Source organism: Apodemus sylvaticus, chromosome 8 (assembly GCF_947179515.1).
Source record: "Apodemus sylvaticus chromosome 8, mApoSyl1.1, whole genome shotgun sequence".
In the NCBI taxonomy this organism is placed as follows: domain Eukaryota; kingdom Metazoa; phylum Chordata; class Mammalia; order Rodentia; family Muridae; genus Apodemus; species Apodemus sylvaticus.
Window position 1 is genome coordinate 70,833,544 of NC_067479.1, and position 21,848 is coordinate 70,855,391.

The 21,848-nt window shown below is 42.2% G+C and overlaps 1 protein-coding gene across 4 annotated transcripts; it reads left to right on the forward strand.

Moving 5' to 3' along the window:
• The first annotated feature begins 511 nt into the window (after positions 1–511).
• On the forward strand, positions 512–21,848 carry Zmym5 (zinc finger MYM-type containing 5). 4 transcript variants are annotated; one of them, XM_052191368.1, is made up of 8 exons: positions 621–698; positions 1,666–1,721; positions 5,623–6,071; positions 6,228–6,318; positions 9,115–9,403; positions 10,109–10,271; positions 10,961–11,167; positions 17,629–21,848. In XM_052191368.1, the coding sequence occupies exons 3-8, from the start codon at positions 5,667–5,669 to the stop codon at positions 18,358–18,360; spliced, it is 1,887 nt and encodes a 628-aa protein (XP_052047328.1). In that variant the 5' UTR covers positions 621–698; positions 1,666–1,721; positions 5,623–5,666; the 3' UTR covers positions 18,361–21,848. The 4 variants fall into 4 exon arrangements, with proteins under 4 accessions (XP_052047325.1, XP_052047328.1, XP_052047326.1 ...); XM_052191366.1 differs by lacking the exon at positions 621–698 and adding an exon at positions 824–956; XM_052191365.1 differs by lacking the exon at positions 1,666–1,721 and having other exon boundaries at positions 512–698.

A 21,848-nucleotide genomic window follows, 5' to 3' on the forward strand; every position in this document is an offset into this window, starting at 1 on the left:
GACAGCCTTCCCACCGGCTAGGCAAGGTGGAAGCGCCTGTATCGCGGCCAGCGCACCAGTCCCCTTGCGGCCCCGGCCGGGCTCGCCCCCTCGGTCCGCCGCAGGCGCTGCCGGGCTCGCCAGTAGCCGGGGTCTTGGGGGCCTGGACAGGGAGGACGCCCCGACATCGAGGCCGCGTCTCTCTTCGAGCAGACTCGCTGGGGGCCGCGGCGACCGTTTGGAGGCCGAGGCCCGGTGTCCCGATTCCGGGCCCGCGGGAAGCCTCGACGAAGACCGCCCGCCTCCAATGCGGAAGCACGAGCTGTACAGTGGGCAGCGCCACTCGGCCTCCTGACCCTGGCGGACCCCGCGAGTGGAGGCGGGGCGGGGCGGGGGCACGGAGGGAGGGGGGCCTGGACGCCTGAGGGCGTGACCTAGTTCTGACTGACAGCGCAGTAACTACCTCACGGAGGAAGGTCCTGAAAGAAGGCCGACTGGGCCAATGGAACCTGCCCAAGGCATTCGGGGCCGCCCTCGCCAGTAGCCAATGAGCGCGCGGAGGGCGGGGCCTCCCCGGGCTCCGCGGTGCCGCCGCCTCCTCTACCTCCTCCTCACCAGCGCTAAAGCCGGGACTGGACCGAGCGGAGTTGTGCGTGTCGCCGAAGCGGGGTGGGCCGGGGGAGGGAAGGTTCGATCCGCGGAGCTGCAGCCAGAACCGGGTGAGGCTTCTTTCCGCCGTCTTTCCTGTCGAGAGCCGCGGAGAGTGGGGGTGGCTGGGAACAGCGCAGCCTCGGGAGGCGGAGGCGGAGGCGGGGGCGACTGGGGAGGCGGAGATGGGTGAGGGCAGCATCGGGAGCCTCCCACCGAGCCGGGCTTAGCAGCCCGCGGCGGCCGGCGTCGCCGCTGCTGCGTTGGGGCCTCTGGGTGCGCTGGGGGCCGCGCTGATGTCCAGGGCGGCTTCGCGTGCGGCCCAAGGGGTAAGGGAGCGCGGGCGCGGCCGGACGGGCTGGGTGAGGCGGCCGCCGGGGCGGGGAGCGCAAGAACCTCGGGTTCGGGCGGCGGCCGGAGATCAAGGAGTGTTTTCCTTTCGGTGCTGCGGGCGGCCGGGCCGGGAGGGGCCCTTTGGCCCTCCCGCCTGGGGCCGCACTCCCACCCTGTCTGCCCAACCGAGACCCCAAGTTTTTCGTGTTCAGGGACCACCACTTACGTCCCGTGGCGTTTTCTCTTTTGCTCAGTCTGTCGCAGCTTTTAGTCTTATTTGAGCTAGTTTCTAATGGCTGACCTGGTGCCTGTCGCGGGCCTTAGGCCCTAGTCAAGTGCTTATGGCAAGTGGGATCCAATTGTTGAACCGCTCCCGCCTGGGATTGGTGCTTGAGTGGTGACTTTTTAGGAGAAATATGAATCCCTTGCTGGCTTGGAGGACGCGTTTACTCTTCTGCTCAGCTGTCCGCTCTACTCCTAATTTTGAAACTGGAAAGAATATATTGAGCTTGGCCTGCTGTCGTTTTTAAATAGTTGATTTCTATTGTTTATTTGGAGAAGGTTGATAGAACAGCTTGGGAATACACCTTGATTTAATTCCTCCTCTGGTGTTCAGGGTTTGGTGTTACCTCTGAGTGGTTGATACTCACTGTGTGTGTGTGTGTGTGTGTGTGTGTGTGTGTGTTTAAATTCCTTTTATTCTAGGATCTTCAAGCCACTCTGGTGAAGCATTTGGCAGAAAGAAGGAAAACATCTCCATTGTGAGTCATTTTGCATAGCTTTCCTGTTTAAAGTTACTAGGATAGACTGTTTTCTTTTTGTTGAAGTAAAGAGTTGCTGTTTGAGTGATTTCTGCTGAGAAAGCCAAGCCATTGTGATCTGTGGGAAGACACAGACCTTAGTAGTGTGTTAGTGGGTACTACTAACATTGCTGTCTCCTAGAATCCCCAGTAGGACGATGCTCTTATTCACAAGATGCTGTGCACTTAACATTTTTGTGTTCCTTTCCGGGAGATTTCTTTCTGCTCTTGTATTTTTGAACCCCTAAAAAGTTTTTTTTTTTAAGCTTTTTTTTTTTTCTTTAAGTTTTGTGTATTCACCATTGCTATCTTCAGACACACCAGAAGAGGCCATTAGACCCCATTGTAAATAGTTGTGAGTCACCATTTGGTTGCTGGGAATTGAACTCAGGACCTCTGGAAGAGCAGTCAGTGCTCTTAACCACTGAGCCTTCTCTCCAGCCCACACTAAACAGTTATTTAAAATAAAGATTAAACATTTTTTTTAAAAATTACTGATAATAGCCGGGCGTTTGTGGTGCATGCCTTTAGTCCCAGTACTTGGGAGGCAGAGGCAAGTGGATTTCTGAGTTCGAGGCTGGCCTGTTCTTTAGAGATCCAGGACAGCCAGAGCTATACAGAGAAACTCTGTCCCGAAAAACCAAAACCGACCGTATAATTGGACACAAAATAATCCTCAACGGATAGAAGAAAATTGAAATAATTCCATGCATTCTATCAGATCACCATGGACTTAGGCTGGACTTCAATAACAACAAAAACAACAGAAAACCCTCATACGTGTGGAAACTGAACAACTCTCTACTCAATAATAACTTGGTCAGGGAATAAATGAAGAAATAAATTCTAGACCTTCTAGAATTCAATAAAATGAAGGCACAGCGCCGGGCAGTGGTGGCGCACACCTGTAATCCCAGCACTTGGGAGGCAGAGGCAGGTGGATTTCTGAGTTCAAGGCCAGCCTGGTCTACAGAGTGAGTTCCAGGACAGCCAGGACTACACAGAGAAACCCTGACTCAAAATACCAAAAAAAAAAAAAAAAAAAAAAATGAAGGCACAGCATACCCAAACTTATGGGACATAATGAAAACAGTGTTAAGAGGAAAATTCATAGCACTAAGTGCCTTCATAAAAAAAAAAAAAAATGGAGCGATTCTATACTAGCAACTAACAGCAAGCCTAAAAACTCTATAACAAAAAGAGGCAGATGTACCAAAGAGGAGTAGAGGACAAGAAATAGCCAAAGGAAGGGTTGAAATCAACCAGCTAGAAACAGAACAGTACAGTCAGCTAAACTAAGAGCAGCGTCTTTGAGAAAAATTAACAAGATTGACATTTGTGATGTTAATATACATTTTGTTATATATATATGTCCATATCTATGTTACATAAATAAGTCCAAATATATAATACAAAATGATTTGTCTATCAATTTACCCTATAAATAAAATCTATAAATTCACAACCAAAAAAAAAAAAAAGAAAAACCAAAAGCAAACAAAAATTACTGACATGTTTTAAGTTTGAGTAAAAACGAGTTACAGGGTTTTTTTTTTCTGTTTCAAAAATATTATATTTTATCTGTATAGGTGTTCTGTTGTATGTGTGTATGTCTGTGTGCCACTTGGCTGCAGTGCTCAAGAAGTTCAGAAGAAAGCATCCTTTAGAACTAGATAGCAAATTATAAACTGCACTTGTGGGTCTCTTGGAAGAGCAGCCAGTGCTCTTAACCAAGGAGCCATCTCTCTAGGCCTGCGATTTCTTGTATAGTGCTTCGTAGACATGTATTTTTTTTTAAGATTTATTTATTTATGTATTATATGTAAGTATACTGTAGCTGTTTGTAGACATACTAGAAGAGGGAGTCAGATCTCATGGCACGTGGATTTCTGAGTTCAAGCCAGCCTGGTCTACAGAGTGAGTTCTAGGACAGCCAGGGCTACACAGAGAAACCCTGTCTCAAAAAAACAAAACAAACAAAAAAAAAAGAGAGAGAAAAAATGTACAATTGAATAAAATGAGGACATGACTGCTCCAGCGCATGGTTGAGGAGAAGGTTTTTATTGTAGGTATGAGAGAGTATAGCCAGAAGTATCTGGAAGAGTCTAGATAGAACAGGGAGAGAAAACAGACTGAATGTGGCCGGCAGAATAGACGGGGCCATGGGGGTGAGAGGTAGGGGTGAGGTAGGTAGCTAGAGAGTGTGCAGAAGAGAAAGGACCAAGTGGACATGAGGCCAGCATGGCAGGGCTGTCCAGGGATGAGAAGCTGGGAGGATGGCGAAGGTCAGGGTGAGCCCTGGGTGAGCGGAGCTACTGGCTGTGAGTGAGCCTGGAGGGCAGCCGACATCTTTGTATGCTAATAGGTATGCTAATAGCCGCCCGCGGGAGTTTCATTTTGTACCTCACAATAATAGAGTTGTAATTTAAATTTGTTTGTGCGAGTTTTGTTTGTTTAGCTTGGTTTGGTTTGGTTTGGTTTGGTTTGGTTGAGTTTTCTAATCAAGGTTTTTCTGTGTAGCCTTGGTTGTGCTGGAATTCTTTGTATAGACCAAGACTGGTCTTGAACTCAGAGACATCTGAATTCAAGCTTCTGTCTCTGGAGGCCTGGGATGAAAGGCATGTGCCACCTAGCAGGACTTTTTTGTTTTATGGTTTTTGTTATTTTGAGAAAAGGTCTCTATCTAGTTAGACCTGGCTGTAGTGGAACTTGCTAAGTCAGTGGTTCTCAACATTCCTGGTGCTGAGACACTATCCATAAAATTATTGTCTTGCTACCTCATAACAGTAGTTTTGCTATGGTTAGAATCATAATTTAAATAACTGATAAGCGAGTCCAAAGGTGTCATGGCCCTCAGATTGAGAACCACTGTGCTAAGTAGACCCCAGGCTAGCCTGGAACTCAGGGATTTTCTAGTTTGCTTTGTTTTGTTTTAGGACAGGGTTTCCCTGTGTAGCCTGGCTCTCCTGGAACTCTCTGTAGATCAAGCTGGCCTCAGAATTAGGGATCCATAGCCTCTGCTGTAATCAGTGGCATGTCCCACCTTTCCCAGCTTTCTTTTTCTTTTTTTTAACATTTTAACATTTTCCTTATTTAATTTTATTTTATGTACATTAGTGTTTTGACTGCAAAGATGTCTGTGTAAGAGTGTTGAATCTCTGGGACAGGAGTTACAGACAGTTGTGAAAAAGTGCCTGTGGAGTCTCTGGAGGTGGAGTTCCGGGCAGCTGTGGTTCTCCTGGTATGGCTTCTAGAAACTGAATGGAGTCTTACATAAAGGAGACGAATGGGTACGCCACACTGCCAAGCAATCTCTCCAGCCCACATTTTGTTATTTTAAATTCAAAGAAAAATTAGGCTATTTTTGTTGTGAGGAGAATTGACTTTGTTGTTGTTGTTTTTGTTTTTGTTTTCCAAGACAGGGTTTCTCTGTATAGCCCTGGCTGTCCTGGAACTCACTCTGTAGACCAGGCTGGCCTCGAACTCAGAAATCCGCCTGCCTCTGCCTCCCAAATGCTGGGATTAAAGGTATGTGCCACCACCACCCTGCTAGAATTGCCTTTTTAAGGACTATCAAATTGGATGTTTTCTATTAAACTCCCCAAAAAAGTGATTAACAGGAAAAACAGAATGAGAATCACATAAATGGTCTTTAAAATGTTACCAGTGTGGGAAGCAGAGGCAGGTGGATTTCTGCGTTCCAGGACAACCAGGGCTACACAGAGAAACCCTGTCTTGAAAAACCAAAAAAAACAAACAAATAAAATGTTATCAGTGTTATTTAAATTAATTATTTATATATAAGTAAAAATATTAAAATTGTTGTAGTAAAATTAAAAATTCTCTTCTCTGTCTCTTACAGATTCTTTGGTGGGAAGACTAGTTGACTGTACATTGGACTTGGACATGGAAGCTCATCTTGCAGATGTGGAAACATCTGGGGGTCTGACTGGTTCTTTAGCCAGTACATCTAGATATGCACCTGTGGAAGATGATGATGTTGTGTTCGTTGAATCAATACAGCCTCCAGTTTGTGCTCCAGCAATACCTAATGAAAGAAACTTTGTATTTGCTTCCTCAAAACATGAAAATCCACAAGGAACTGATTCTACAATTCCCACTTCTTCAAGAGATTTAACTTCTCAGAAAGGAAATATATGTGAAACAATTGTAATTGATGATGAAGGGGACATGGACACAAATGGAGAGGAGGAGAAAAATCCTACCAACTTTATTGAATGGGTACCTCATACAAATAAAAATAGTACCAAAAATGTGGATTTCCCCATTGCCAGTCTATCAAGAAGCAAGGTAAATTCAGCAAGGGTTACTAATAGTATCTCCTTAGCAGTGGGTGTAAGCCCTAAAGGCTGGGTGAGAGAGGAATTTAGTGATTGTACATCACCATAGAGTACCAACTTGGGAGATGTCACTAATACAAACATACACCTCATCTCTAACTTCCAGAGCAAGACTGCAATAGGATCCTTTAATCCCGGTAGGATCGATGTCACAGATGCAGTTCAGAATGGAAAATTTGCAGTTCATCACAATCCTGGTAAGCAATAAGTTGTATTTGCCTTGTATTCAGGTAAATTTAGCTTTGTCTGTGAGTCTGTCTGTACTCACGTGCCTGGAGACCAAAGCTATCTTCTTCTCTTGGTCATTACCTTATTTTTTAAAACCTTTTTTTTTTTTTTTTACTGACCCTGGAGCTCAGCAGTTCAGCTAAATTGGTTAGCTGGTCAACACCAGAGAAGCTTTTATTTTCTTTCTTTCTTTCTTTCTTTACCTTAAAAAAATGTCTTTTAAGCGTCTCATTGTGTAATCATGACTGCTCTGAAACTTACTATATAGACCAGACTGACCTCAGACTCTCAGAGATCCTCCTGCCTCTCTCCTGAATTCAGGAATTAAATTTATGAGCTACCATTCCTGGCTTAACTTAAAAAAAAAAAGTCACATTGTGTGTGTGTGTGTGTGTGTGTGTGTGTGTGTGTGTGTATGTGTGTGTATGTATTTTTGCATGTTTGCTACAGCTCATATAGAAGTTAGGACAGCTTGCAAGAATCAGTTCTCTACTATATAGGATCTAAGGATCCGACTTAGGTTGTCAGGTTGGCTTCAAGTGATTTTACCTAGTAAGGTATCTCACTGGCCTGCATTTTGTTTGTTTTATTTAGTTTCACTTGGGTACTGAAGCTCAAACTCAGGTCTTTCTGCTTACACAGTCGTGGGGCAGGCCTTTTACTAGCTATGCTATCTCCTCAGCTCCCAGAGCTGTTTGTTTTAGAACTCATAACTGATATTCTATATAAAATAAGTTATTGGCTTTCATATTAAGGTAGAATGTGTTACTCAATATAATTGTGAAGTTTATTTTATATCTGTAATTTGGAGAGGGTGATTCTTTTTTCAAGAATTATTTATTTTACACACACACAACACACACACACACACACACACACACACGCCCCAGAAGAGGGCATCAGATCCCATTACAGATGGTTGTGAGCCGCCATGTGGTTGCTGGGACCTGAACTAAGGTTCTCTGGAAGATACACTATGTGAGGTTTAAGGGGCTGAGAGGAGACTAATTTGGGAATTTAATTATTAGTGGTTTTTAGGGTATTGACTTTTTTTGTTTTTTTTTGGTTTTTTGGATTTGTTTTTTTCAAGACAGGGTTTCTCTGTGTAGCCCTGGCTGTCCTGGAACTCACTCTGTAGACTAGGCTGGCCTTGAACTCAGAAATCCGCCTGCCTCTGCCTCCCAGAGTGCTGGGATTACAGGCGTGCGCCACCACTGCCCAACTGGGTATTGACTTTTAAGGACCTTTTTTTTTTTTTTTTTGGTTTTTTCGAGATAGGGTTTCTCTGTATAGCCTTGGCTGTCCTGTAACTCACTCTGTAGATCAGGCTGGCCTTGAACTCGGAAATCCGCCTGTCTGTGCCTCCTAGAGTGCTGGAATTAACAGGCGTGCGCCACCTTTTAAGGACTAAAAAGTAAATGACCTAGTAACACAAAGTGAGGTTAATGGTCCCTACCTGTTGTCCTGGCACTGAGGAAGTGGCAGTAAGAGGGTCCCAGTTCATGGCGAGCTGGTGGTCCAGGCGTGAAGTCACAGGCCCTCATTCCAGCACTGAGGAAACAGAAGCAGGTGGATCTCTAGTTAACCAGGGCAGCCAGAGCTGCACAATGGGATCCTGTCCCTCCAAAAGAAGTTTTGTGCCACCACTGCCTGGCTGTTATGTTGTGTTCTTGCTGCAGCCTTAATGTGTTTGCTATCTAGATTTAAGTAAGCAGAGAAGGTTTGATCCCAGAATATAACTTTTGCCTACTCTATAGCTGAATATGTATTTCATTTATTCCTTATAACACTGGAGAATTAGGTGTGATTTCAGTTTATAAGAGAAAAAAGCAGCTGGGCAGTGACAGCGGCTGCCTTTAATCCCAGCACTTGGGAGGCAGAGGCAGGCGGATTTCTGAGTTTGAGGACAGCCAGGGCCACACAGAGAAAGAAACCCTGTCTTGAAAAAACTAAGAGAGAGAGAGAGAGAGACAGACAGACAGACAGACAGACAGACAGATAGACAGAAGCAAGCTATAGGGCTGAGAATTTAGCTAAGTTGTAGAGCCCTTACCTAACATATACATCTTCAGTACCACAGAGAGACCACAGACTCATAGAACTTTCTGTACTTGCATGATATAGTCTATTCAGGAGACTTTTATACCAGAGGAGTATGACAATGACTGGTGTTTGCCATATTGCATAATTTTAGAAAACATCATTTTTTTCCCTGAAAGAAGCAGCTGAAGGAGAAGAGACATGTTTTGGCTCATAGTTTTAGGTACAGTCTGTGGTAACCTGGAAATGTGACAGGCAGCTCCAATGTTGGAAGAACTAGTGGCAGCTGCCTGAAACATTTGCTTTTAGAGATAGTCTGGCCTCAGACTTGATAGCACAGGCTGGCCTCAGTCTTGTAGTCATTCTCCTGTCCTTGTTTACATCATACTTTGATTGTAGGTGGCACCACCATGCAGGATAACACTCTCTTCTTACAGCAGAGAACTGGGGCTTCACCCAGGCTAGTGCTGTAGCCTTAAGCCCTCCCTAAATCCCTCTCTCTACCAGGTAGGCCCTGTGCCCACCAATTGGAGACCAACTGTTGAAAAATGAACCCCATGGGAAGCATTTCATACCCAGTGGAATAGTAGGAAGAATACTGGATTGATTGTCAGTTATTTTGCCTTAACCACATGCTATAAGTCTCTTAAACTCTTAAATTCAAAGGTTGCTAATGTGTATCTGTATTTATTCCATGTCTTTTTCTTACTTATTTTGTTTTTAAGATTCTTGTATCTCCCAGTCAGCATCATTTCCTCGTAACCAGAAACAACAAAAGGTGGATTCTTTATCACCAGTGGCCTCACTTCCTAAACAGAATTTCCAGCCCTCAAACCAACAACATCTTACTAAACCTGCTAATAAAATCACTTGTGCAAACTGCAAAAATCCTTTGCAGAAAGGGCAGACAGCTTACCAGCGAAAAGGATCAGCTCACCTCTTTTGTTCAACCACCTGCCTATCTTCTTTCTCCCATAAGCGTACTCGAAAGACACGGAATGTAATGTGTAAAAAGTAAGCATACCTTAACATCTCTCCATGTGGTTTAGTGCTCAGTATAAATGAATACTCTGGACATAATTGTAAGCTAGACTTGTGGTAGGTGTGTCAGAGATGTGTTCATGTTTATTGAGATTGGGCTATTCTAGAGCTGTAATCCCTTCTTTTAAGTTCTTTGTGTGTGTTTGACAAGACTCAGAGACAGTGCATCACCCTCTAACTGGAGTTAAAAGATAATACTGAGCTGCCTGACGAAGGCTAGGCCTCATACTCCGGTTCTCTAAGCGCCAACATATACCAATAAACCATCCATTTAGCACCATTGGTTTTGTTTTTTCCTACCAGTGTTTTTCTTAAAGATTATCAGTATGAGGTTTTGCCTGTGTCTGTATAAATGCACTCTGCAGGCCTGATGCCCTCAGAGGCCAGAAGTCACTGGGTTCACTGGAGCTGGAGTTACGAGCAGTTGTAAGCCACCATGTGGGTGCTAAGAACTAAACCTGGATCCTCTACAAGAAAAGCCAGTGCTCTTAACTGCTGAGCCATCTCTCCAGTGCTAAGTGCTAGCATAGTTTAATGCTAGAATGCTAAGGAACATTAATGTTAGAAGAGTTTTCATTTGAATTTTCTTCTGTATCATTTAGGAAATAGGAAGTAAAGCTGAAAGTGGATCTTAAAATACAGTGATCTTCAGATGTTTCTTTCTCCTTTGTGTTTCAGAGATTCTCCTGTGAAAACCACAACTATTGTTCCTCCAGTGGAGTCAAGCAAGTCCTTAAAAGAATTTTATAGTGCATCTCTGTCTCCTTATGAAAACTGCCAGAGTCTTAGGAAAGAAGTTTTTACTAAGTCAAGATGTATAATCTGTAATAAATTAGGAGAGGTCTGCTCTTCATACTGTTACTATTTAGATTCATAGAAATGTTAATTTTAAAGTGCTAGTAAAAGTTCTGCCATCTACCAATGTCCATATCCTAAATATTCAGTTTGGAAGGATTTTAAAAAATTTACTGCTGAGTGGTGGTAAACACCTTTAATTCCAACGTTTGGGAGGCAGAGGCAGGCACATCTCTGTGAATATGAGACGAGCCTCGTCTAGGCATTCTAAGCTCCAGGACAGGCAATAGGTACTAAAGAGATCCCCCTCCCCACCCAGAAAAGAAAGATACTCACATGAGTCTCAAAGTGTCTGCTTCTGTGGAATTAATTGTGATAATTCAGTAACTTAAGGACAATAAGGAAGCAACAGATCCCACAAGCATGTATGGAACAAATGCTCTGATACATTTTCAAGAGGAAGAGCTGCATGCTCTGGCAGTCCTTTGTGTTTCGTTGTCCTTGGTAACTAAATCTGATGAGTTGCTTTGGGAGCCATTCAAATCAAGGACATAAGTTTATCTGTTACAGCTTTCAAACCATCTTACTGAACATTCTAAGTGTGAATGATGATTCCCTTCATCTGCCTCCCAAATACTAATATGGAAAAAGTCTTAAATACTGAAAAAAAAAGTCTAAATACTGTAGGGTAATAAATTGTAAAATACTGTCTTAAGAAATTTTGTTCTCTTTTAGGTTCGCCATGAAATCAGTGTTAACAGTATAACACATAAACTGTGCAGTAATAATTGCTTTAATGAATACAGATTGACCAATGGTCTAATAATGAACTGCTGTGAACAATGTAGCAAGTATATGCCCAAGAGTACTGGACACAGCATTCTGATTACAGGTCAGCAAAAGAGATTCTGCTGCCAGAATTGTGCTGATGAATATAAAGAGGTAATTCTTTGTTTTGTTTTGTAATATATTTTATGTGCGTGGGTTGTTTTACCTACATGTTTGTCTGTGAACTACATGCATCCATAATGCTCTCAGAGGCCAGAAAAGGATGTTAGATCCCTTGGAACTATAGATACAGACAGATGTGAGCCACCATGTAAGTACCTAGTGGTTAAGCCCAGAACCTCTGGAAGAACGGCCAGTTCTCTCAGCACTCTTAACTGCTGACATAATTTCTGCAGCCTCTAATTCTGTCTCTGTCTCTCTCTCTGTCTCTCTCTCTCTCTCTCTGTGTGTGTATGTGTGTCTGTGTGAGTGCCATTGCTTGTGTGTGAGGGTTAGAGCACAACCTGAGATTTCTGTGCTTGCCTTCTACTTAGTTTGAGACAAGATCCCTGGAATACACCAGGCTACCTGACCTTCAAGCTTCTGGTGATTGTCTTGTGTGGCAGTTTCCCATTGTGTTGCACTAGCACTCAGATTTAGATGTCTACCACCACACCGGGGATGATAGTGTATGACTTTAATCCTGGCCCTAGGGAGGCCAAAGCAGGTAAATCTCTGAGGTCAAGGCTACCTGATTCTACCTATAAAGTTAGATCAGTCAAGGCTGCAGAGCAAGACCTCATGTCATAGAGATCTGACTAAACAGCAAATTTTTTCTTTAGCAATTTCACACATGAATATAATGCATGTATAATATATTTTCTTTTTTATTATGCTATTCCTTGCCCTTTCTTATTTTTACTTTGTCAACTTCCCCTGCCCCTCCAAATCCCTCCCTATGTTCATGTTTGTTATATTACTTAATTTCCTATTGTAGTAAAATACTATGACTAAGGCAATTTATAGAAGAAAGAGTTTATTTGGGGTTCCCTGTTCCAGAGGGTGAGATGGAAGCGGCTGTAGCAGCAGGCAAGGAAATGGTAGGAGTACTGAATCCTCAAAGCCTTTTAGGAGATCTCAAACTACCACAATGTCTTTTGTAATTAACTGAGTTTAACTAGGGCTGCCTGTGTAACCATGTGTTTGGCCTAGGATACCTAATGTTGTTCTACAAGTGAACATTCTCAAGAGTGCATGCATTCATATATGTATGTGCCATACATAAATGCCATACATGTGTATATGCCATACATAAACACTTGTAAAAATAGTCGAATAAGAATGTAAGGCTTATACATAGAGTATAAAAAACAAAAAAGATGGGGAAATATGTGTAATCAAAATAGGCTTCAACTGTATATCTAGATCTTGACTTGTTTCAAAGTGATCAGCGGCAGGTGTTTAGAGAAAAGCAGTAGGGAAACCTTGGTGGTATATGAGCATTTTAAGAAAAACAGGGCTAGGGATAGTGCAGTAGCAGAGGATTTCCTGGTAAACACACGTAATTTGCTGGTATTGAGTCCCTGATGACAACCACAACCAATAGACAGAAAATTAAAATATTGTCCTTAGCTGCTCATTGCTGAATGATACGTAGAGTCATAAAATATAAAACGGGGCTGAAGCTGGGCAGTGGTGGCGCATGCCTTTAATCCCAGCACTTGGGAGGCAGAGGCAGGCGGATTTCTAAGTTCGAGGCCAGCCTGGTCTACAACATGAGCTCCAGGACAGCCAGGGCTACACAGAGAAACCCTGTCTCAAAAAACCAAAAAAAAAAAAAAAAAAAAAAACTAAAACCATGGCTGGGAAGATGTTTCAGTGATTAAGAGTTCTTGCTGTTTTTCCAGAGGACTCAAGTTAAGTTCCCTTCCACCACATCAGGTTGATCACTGCCAACACCAGGAAATCTGACATCTGGTCTCTACTAGCACCCCCATAAGTAAAAAACAACCTTTTAAGAAAATACTTGCCAGGTGGTGGCGGCTGCAGCAGCGCACACCTGTAATCCCAGCACTCTGGGAGGCAGAGGCAGGCAGATTTCTGAATTTGAGGCCAGCCTGGTCTACAGAGTGAGTTCCAGGACAGTCAGGGCTATACTGAAAAACCCTGTCTCAAAAAAACCAAATCCAAAAAACCAAAAGAAAAAAAGAGAAAATATTTAGGTTCTACATGAAATACATAGTTATTATATTGTATGGGTAATGTGTGTGTATGAGTACAAGTGATCACCATGACCCACATGTACAGGTCAGGACAACATTGTGGATCCATTCTCTTTACCTTCCTGTTGAGTTCCGAGGATTAACTCAAATCATCACCTCAGGCTTTCACAGCAAGTGCATTACTGGCTGAGATGGCTCCATGGCCCCAAAATGTAAACATGCTTCTGATCTAAGCCAGTGATTGGGAGACATTTTTTATTGTCAGTGCTTTAGGGGTACTGTTGGCATCCAGTGTGTGGATGCTAGGTCTGTTCTTCAACATCCTGCTTATGCATGACAGTCCCTTAAATGACTGCCCAAGACATCCTGTTGATGTCGAGTGAACATATTGATGGGCAGTGTGAGGGGTGAGCCATGTGAGAGGAAAGAGAGCTAAACTCCATCTTAGTAAGTGTGGATTCTGGATGCCTTTAAAACCTCAGCACTGGGAAGGCAGTGACAAGGGACCTTAGTGAGATCCGGGACACCCAAGGAGTTGTAGAGAGACCCTATCTCCAAAAGCAAACACACAAGCCCAGCAACCAAAGAGAAAAGTCAGTTCCGTTGATGATACTTAAAGCCAGGAGGCAATCATAAGTGATAATCAAAGATGTGTGAATTAAGGGATTGGTATGTTGTGCATTAGTCCTCCCTTAGCATGCATGAAGTTCAGGGTGCAGTCCCAAGTACCACATAAACACTGGCATGTTGGTATATTCCTGTAATCCTGGCACTCAGGAGGTGGAAACTGGAGGCTCAGAAATTCAGGATCAGTCTAAAGAGATGGCTCAGTAGATAAAGGCACTTGCCACCAAGTCTGACAACTTGGGTTCAGTCTCTGGAGCCTACATTAACCAAGCTGGCCCAGTCAGTCAATAGGTTCTCCAGGGCAGGAGCAAGGATTAAAAAGAAAAAGATAATTAGACAACATTGTAGCATAACCCCAGCCAGTTCTGAGGCTGAGACAGGTTTATTTTTTCCCCAATCTGCTTTTATACAATTTTAATAACATGCTAGTAACAAGGTCATTTCTAGGTTAAGGAACAAGCAAGGCAAACACGGTCGAGGAACTGGCAAGACAAAATCCGGTTGTCACTGTTTCTAAGGGCTTATCAATATGACCAAGATATCTGAGCCTGCTTCCCTGTCCTAGCCCAGAGTCATATTCTTGCCTGAAGCCTACTTATTTGTTCTATCCTAAAATCTGATTCCTGCTTGAGCTTACTTCCTTGTCCTGGCCCAATGTCAAATTCCTGACAAGAGGTCCCAAAATCTTTCCTCAGCACTTGGTAGAAGACAGAACTGACTTGTCCTCTGACTTTCATGGTGTATGTACACGTCATATATGTGCTCACACATTTACCCAAAATAAATAAAGTTCAAAGTTTTCCTTGACTATGAAACAAATTTGAAGCCAGCCTGGGCTATATGAAAGTCTGTCTTATTTAAAAAACAAAAACAAACAAACAAAAAAAACCTGGCTATTGAAAAATTTTTTTAAAAGTCTTAGATGTGCAGTGGTGGCGCACACCTTTAAACCCAGTAACAACAAAAAAGTTTTATCTACTGTATTAAAATACTATTCTGTCGTGTATAGTGCAGGGAATGAAAGTCACAGTTTTGCCTTTTTTTTTTTTTTTTTTTTTTTTGAGACAGGGTTTCTCTGTGTAATCCTAGCTGTCCTGGAACTCATTCTGTAGACCAGGCTGGCTTCGAACTTAGAAATCCGCCTGCCTCTGACTCCTGAGAGTCACACACAGTTTTGATGTCAGCCTGGCATGTAGGGAGATCCTGTTTTAAAACAAAATTTAGTAAGTAAATGATGCTTTCATTTAAGATTTTTGGTGTGTTAGGTTTTGGGGGTTTTTTGTTTGTTTGTTTTTTAAGATACAGTGGTGATTTTAATAGGAATCGCTACCTATTTGAATGTTTAGCCCATAGGGAGAGGAACTGTTAGGAGGTGTGGCCTTGGAGGAAGTGTGTCATTGTGGAGGTGGGCTTTGAGGTCAGCTGGGCTTCATGTGGCATTCACTTATGCTGCCTGTGGATCAATCGAATTCTCAGCTCTTTCTTTATAAGAGTTGCCTAGTCATGGTATCTTTTCACAGCAGTAAAACCCTATGACATTTGTTTTTATTTTCTGTGTATTTCCTATGTGTGTATACTTGTACCATGTTCATGCCTGTTGCCCTCGGAAGTCAAGAGTACATTGGCTTCTCCTGAACTAGAGTTAGAAATAGTTGTGAACAACCATGTAGCTGCTTGGAATCAAAAACCAGGTCCTCTGTAAGAACAAGAGAACAAGAGCTTTTTTTTTTTTTTTTTTAAAGATTTATTTTATTTATGTGAGTACACTATTGCTGTGTTCAGACTCAGATCTCATTACAGATGGTTGTGAGCCACCATGCGGTTGCTGGGATTTGAACTCAGGATCTCTGGAAGAACAGTCAGTGTTCTTAATCGCTGAGCCATCTCTCAGCCCAAGAACAAGAGCTTTAAAGCACTGATCTGTCTCTGAACCCCAAGATTTTATTTTATTTTTAAACGTTTGTGGGGGTGTCGCGGGGGAGATTGTGTGTGTATGATTTCAGTTCCCCATGGAGGTTAGAAGGTGTCAGGTCTTCTGGAGCTATAGTGATAGACATTTGTAAGATAGCTGCTCAGCGTGGGGGCTGGGGATAGAACTTAGGCCCTCTTCAAAAACAGTACACATGACTAGTGGCCTTTTGTCTTTGGTTTTGTTTTCTTTTGCTTTGAGATATAGTCTCTAGGCTGCCCTAAAGATAACTGAATTTATTACCCACATGTGTAGAAAAGATTATAGCAATTTTATCATTAAAATTAGTTGCTTTTGGGGGAGGGGCTTGAAAGATGATCAAGCAGTTTAGAGTACTTTTGCCGAGGACCCAGATTTGATTCCCAGCACCCATATGATGTCTTACAACCATCCTAACGCCAATTCCTCTCTATGGGCAAGAAGCATGTACATGATGCATACTCGGAAGCAGTGTGTGTGTGTGTGTGTGTGTGTTTTGGTTTTTGTGTTTGTTTTTGATTTTTGATTTTTGAGACAGGGTTTCTCTGTGTACCCCTGGCTGTCCTGGAACTCACTCTATAGATCAGGCTGGCCTCAAATTCAGAAATCTGCCTGCCTCTGCTTCCCAAGTGCTGGGATTAAACGCATGCACAACCACTGCCCGGCTGATGAGTTTAAAAGAAAAAAAAAGTAGATAGCTGGGCATGGTAGTATACTCCTTTATTGACACCAGAGGCAAGCAGATCAGGCCAGCCTGATCCTACAGAGTGGAATTCTGGACAGTCAGGAGTACATAGTGACATCCTGTGTTGAAAAAGTTTTGTTTGTTTTGAGAAATAGGCTTTTTCTGTCTCCCTGACTGTCTTAGAACTCACAGCTAGTCTAGAACTCAGATCTGCCTGCCTCTGCCTCCCAAGAACTAGGATAAAGGGATGTGCTACCCTCTCTGCATTAAAGTTTTTTCTTTCTTTCTTTCTTTCTTTCTTTCTTTCTTTCTTTCTTTCTTTCTTTCTTTCTTTCTTTCTTTCTTTCTCTTTCTTTCTCTCTCTCTCTCTCTCTCTCTCTCTCTTTCTTTCTTTCTTTCTTTCTTTCTTTCTTTCTTTTCTTTCTTTCTTTCTTGTTTTGCTTTTTTTGTGTGTTTTTTGAGACAGGGTTTCTCTGTGTAACCCTGGCTGTCCTGGAACTCATTCTGTAAACCAGGCTGGCCTCGAACTCAGAAATCCACCTGCCTCTGCCTCCTAAGTGCTGGGATTAAAAGTATGCGCCACCACTGCCGGGCTAGAGAAATTTTCTTTACTGAGATTTCTTCCTTCCCAGATAACTTTCACTTGTGTGTTAAATTGACATGAGTCACTATGTTAAAAGTCCCACCATGCCCTTAGTGATGTTCTAATTTTGCCTAAGTCACATCATGTTTCCATTTGTCACTGTCTCTCAGTTGTAGCCATTCTGTTAGGTGTGAGGTGCTATGCCTGTCTTTGTTTAAGATTGATTTTAGGGATGTTGCTGCACGTGTGTATGTGCACCAAGTGCATGCAGGCCGTGATAGGCTTTTTTGATAGCTAATAATGAACCATTGCCTGCTCTTATTTCTTTATTTCAACTTTTTTTTTTAAAGATTTGTTTATTGTTATATGTAAGTACACTGTAGCTGTCTTCGACACTCCAGAAGAAGGCATCAGGTCTCATTATGGATGGTTATGAGCCACCATGTGGTTGCTGGGATTTGAACTCAGGACCTCTGGAAGAGCAGTCAATGCTCTTAACCACTGAGCCATCTCTCCAGCCCTTATTTCAACTTTTAAAATGCCAATAAATTACAATTTATTTCTTTACAGATAATGGAAGCAAAATCAAAAATACTTTTACAAAACAGAAAAAGGAATGCTATCAGAGAAGCAAATGAAAAAATATTTCATGGATCATCAAGTACACTTTCAGGAAATACAGGAGAAATACCAGAAAAAAAGGAAAAGATTTCAGAGATAATAAAAGTTGCAGCAGACTGTAGCCTAGATACATCATCAGAAGAACAAAATGTGACTTTACCTTGTTCTGTGGCAGCAGTATCTGATACATTTCAAGAGCAACTAGGAGACAAACATTCAGAGGAATTTGATATCTCCGCTGTACTTTCTTTAGACCCAGGTTCATGGCCCCGAATTTTGAGTATGAAACAACGAGAATTTCTTGTCAAAAATGATCCACCTCAAATAAGAAATTTTAATTTTCCAAAAGACAGTGCAGGCAAGAAGTTTTCAGAAACGTATTACACTCGAATTCTTCCAAATGGTGAGAAGGGCATCAGACCCTGGCTGCTCTACTCAGCCTCTAAAGACTCTGTATTTTGCCTATATTGCAGACTTTTTGGGGAAGGAAAAAACCAACTGAGAAATGAGAATGGGTGCAAAGATTGGCATCATTTGTCACATCTGCTTAGTAAACATGAAGAAAGTGAAATGCACATCAACAATAGTGTTAAGTATTCAAAATTAAAATCTAACTTGGAAAATAAAACCAATGATGCTACAGAAGATGAAGAAAATTGTGTGCAACTGTTGTACACATAATGTCCTGTCTGCTCTACATATGACAGTGTCTGCATTACCCAGACACTGTCATAAATGTTTTTTGTACCATACACTGTGTAAAAGGCGAGTTCACTAGCAATATGCCTAAAAGCAAATAAATAGTAAAAAATGTTCCTGTTCTAAATCTAAAAGCAGTTGGCAAGTATAGTTATTCTTGTTGATGTTAGCAAAGGCAATTTGAGCTTTGTCACTATGAGGGTTCTCACCTTGTAAAGTGTCTGTGGAGGATTTCTACCTAATGGCCTCAGAGCCATTAGAAAAGGCAAGATGCATATGTAACAAGCTAAAGAAAATATATTCAGGCCACAAGATGGTGGTGCATGCCTTTAATGTCAGCACTTAGATACAGATAGTTGGATATCTGTGAGCTCTAGGTCAGCCTGGTCTACAGAGCAAGTTCCAGGACTGCCAAGGCATACAAAAACCCTGTCTCAAAAAAGCAAAAAGAAGGAAAAAAAGAAAATGCATCCAAACCGCTTAAAAAGCTATGGCTACTTGCTATTAAACCAAATTCTTGAGTTTTATTTCTTTAAAACATTTTTTTTATTTGATCAAAACAGTTTATTTGCTGTGGTAAATAGAGGTAATTTGTGTTTTATTGATTTTTATATTTTCTAAATTCAATGTGTAAATGTTTTAGTTTTGTTATAAGAATTGAAAGAATATATAGCTATTAGTATAAATACAAGAAACATTAAAAAATGGTATGTATATATGTGTGTGTATATATATGTATGTATATATAGTTAACTTTTCAGTGTTATGTTAATTTTTCCTGTGAAAGTATACTCCATGTGTGAAATTTGAGAAACTATGAATCTAAAAATTTTTTTCTTCAGACTTAATTGATTTTTGTTTTCTTGTATAAAAGCCCTTAGTTATAGAACTGGGAATGGTGGCACTCAGGAAGCAGAGGCAGATGGATCTCTGAAGTCAAAGCCAGCCTAGTCTACAGAGTGAGTTTCAGGACAACTGGGGCTACATATCTCAACAAACACAAAGAAAAAACTTGTGTGGTAGCTACATCTGGAGCTTGGGTCTTCTAGATGAAGATTGTCAGTGAATTCCTGGAAAGGAAACTTAGTGAAGACAGTCTTTCCAGAGGCTGGAGACCAAGTAACTGTAGGAGTTAGAGTGACCTCAACACAATTGCCAAGGGTGGCAGGGCAACCCCTGACTGATGGGTGGCAGTCATCAATACTGGCTGGCCATCAGCAATAGCTTCTTGGGCACAGGAGCAGGCATGATACCAGTGTCTGTGGAGACGGGGAAGAGATACACAAACACAGGCACAATTGCCTGTTAGCTTGTGTAGAACTGTGGTGCTTGGGCTGGAGAGATGGCTCAGCGGTTAAGAGCACAGACCTCTCTTCCTGAGTTCAATTCCCAGCAACCACATGGTGGCTCACAACCATCTGTAATGAGATCTGATGCCCTCTTCTGGAGACAGGAGCTGTCTGAAGATAGCTATAATGTACATATAATAAATAAATCTTAAAAAAAAAGAAAACAAAAGAACTGTGGTGCTTGCCAATCTTGTTTCTCCAGTAGCCTCTCCACACAGGGAGGGTAGAAAGCTTGGCCAAGGTAATTGTGTCCTTTTGGGAGGCAGTGGTAGCCTCCTTGGAGCAAGGCCCACATGGCCATTGTAGTCCCCAAAAAACCTTCACCTGGACCAATGGCAGCCCCCATCTGCTCCTGCACTGGCATGGTCTTTAGAGCCTCATCCTCCAGGGATGTACTCAGGAAAAAGTCAATGATCTCAGACCCCCTCTTGGGCGCGGAGAACAAGCAGGTAGTTCTCTTCCAGGAACCTGATCTCATGTCCTTGACTAGTAAGTTCAGCTTGTCCCTCCCTGGCCTAACTCCTAGAGCACCAAAGCCATGAGCACTTCTGCAACTCCCTGGGCCTCCAGGCCCTCCAGCCATACCAGCTTCATTGGCCATTTGGCATTTTCCTAAAGAAGTAGTAAAATAAAAATTTTTGATGGCTATCCATGGTCCCAATCTTGGATTTGATAGTGTTTCTCTTTTGATTTCTGATGTTAATTTTATCATCTGTTAAATTCTTAGGAATATGTGAGCTTTTTTCCTCCTTGGGGCTTTTCTTGCAAAACAGTGTCATTAACAGTGAATGACCCAAGGAGATACTTCCTTCTGCACGGGAGCACTTGAGGCTCAGCCATGTTGCTCTGTGACAGTATTTTCTAAAATATCCACTAAAACCATTCTAGGTAAATTAGACCTTTCCAGGCAGAGGATGTAGTTTAGTTAGTAGAATGCTTGCCTAGCACACAAACAACTGTAGGTTTAATCTGCAGAGTGCATTAGTGTGTGGCAGCAGGCCTGTAATCATATAGTACTACGGTGAAAGAAACAAACAGCCACTGTGAAGCAACCCTTGGGATTAGGAAACCCTGTCTCCAAAAGAAACTTGCTTTTAATCATTTAGGCTTGGATCTAAGTGAGTCATGGTGGCTGTCAGCTGTAATCTCAGCACTAGGGAGGGTGAGGCAGGAGGATTGTAAATAATTCAAGGCCAATTTGGGATACATAATGAGTTCTAGGCCAGCCTGAGCTATAATGTGCTAGTCTCAGATAGAAACTGGTGGATTTTAATGTAACTACAGCTTTGTGGTGTCTCCAAAATGTCACTTTACATTATTCAGAGGTCTATGAGGATACTTTTTAGTTTATGTGTAGGAGTGTTTTGCCTATATGTATGCTAAATGTACCATGTGTGTACCTGGTGCCTGCAGAAGTTAGAAGAGGGTGTTAAATCTGGACCTGAAGTTACAAGTTTTGTAAGTTACCCTGTGGGTGCTGGGAACCAAGCCTGGATTCTCTGTGGCTCTAGGGTCTTAGTTCTCCTTGCTGCCTTGATTTGGTAGTGAACTGAGAACATCAAGTGGAAATAACATTTTTCTGCTATTGGAGTCATCCTCTCCACTGTCCACATATTTGTTGTTGAAATACTTCCCAGGACAGGGTTGCTCTATGACTTGAATATAAAAGTATATATAGCTTGATATACTCGGTTTACAACTGGCATTCAGACAACAGTAGTAGTAGTAGGAAATCTGATCCATTTGTAGTGTTCTGCCTCTTGGGAATCAGTATCTTGTATATCAATTTCAACTGGAAATGAAAATTGGGTCCCTTTATTGCTGATATTCTTTGGTGAAAATAGGGTTGTTTTATTGTATTTTTTTCTCCCTGCTCTCCACTCCCTCCCTCCCCCAGACACATACACACCAAACCCCACTCCTGGAATTTGCAATATGGGAGGGAAACAATATTGACATTATGTATTTAATTGTAAAACTTTTTTTTTTTTTTTAAATATGAGGCCTTAATGTGTAGCCCTGACTGGTGTAGAACTTAGAAGATCAGACTGACCTCAAACTCACAAAGAGCTATCTGCCTCTTCTTCATAGGAATATTGGAATTAAAGGCTTGTACTACTA

Coding starts and splice junctions, on each gene's coding strand:
- Zmym5 (XM_052191365.1), top strand. CDS start 527: ATGAGCGCGCGGAGGGCGGGGCCTCCCCGGGCTCCGCGGTGCCGCCGC. Junction 6,072..6,227: donor CCAGTCTATCAAGAAGCAAG/GTAAATTCAGCA, acceptor TCTAACTTCCAG/AGCAAGACTGCAATAGGATC. Junction 10,272..10,960: donor TCTGTAATAAATTAGGAGAG/GTCTGCTCTTCA, acceptor GTTCTCTTTTAG/GTTCGCCATGAAATCAGTGT.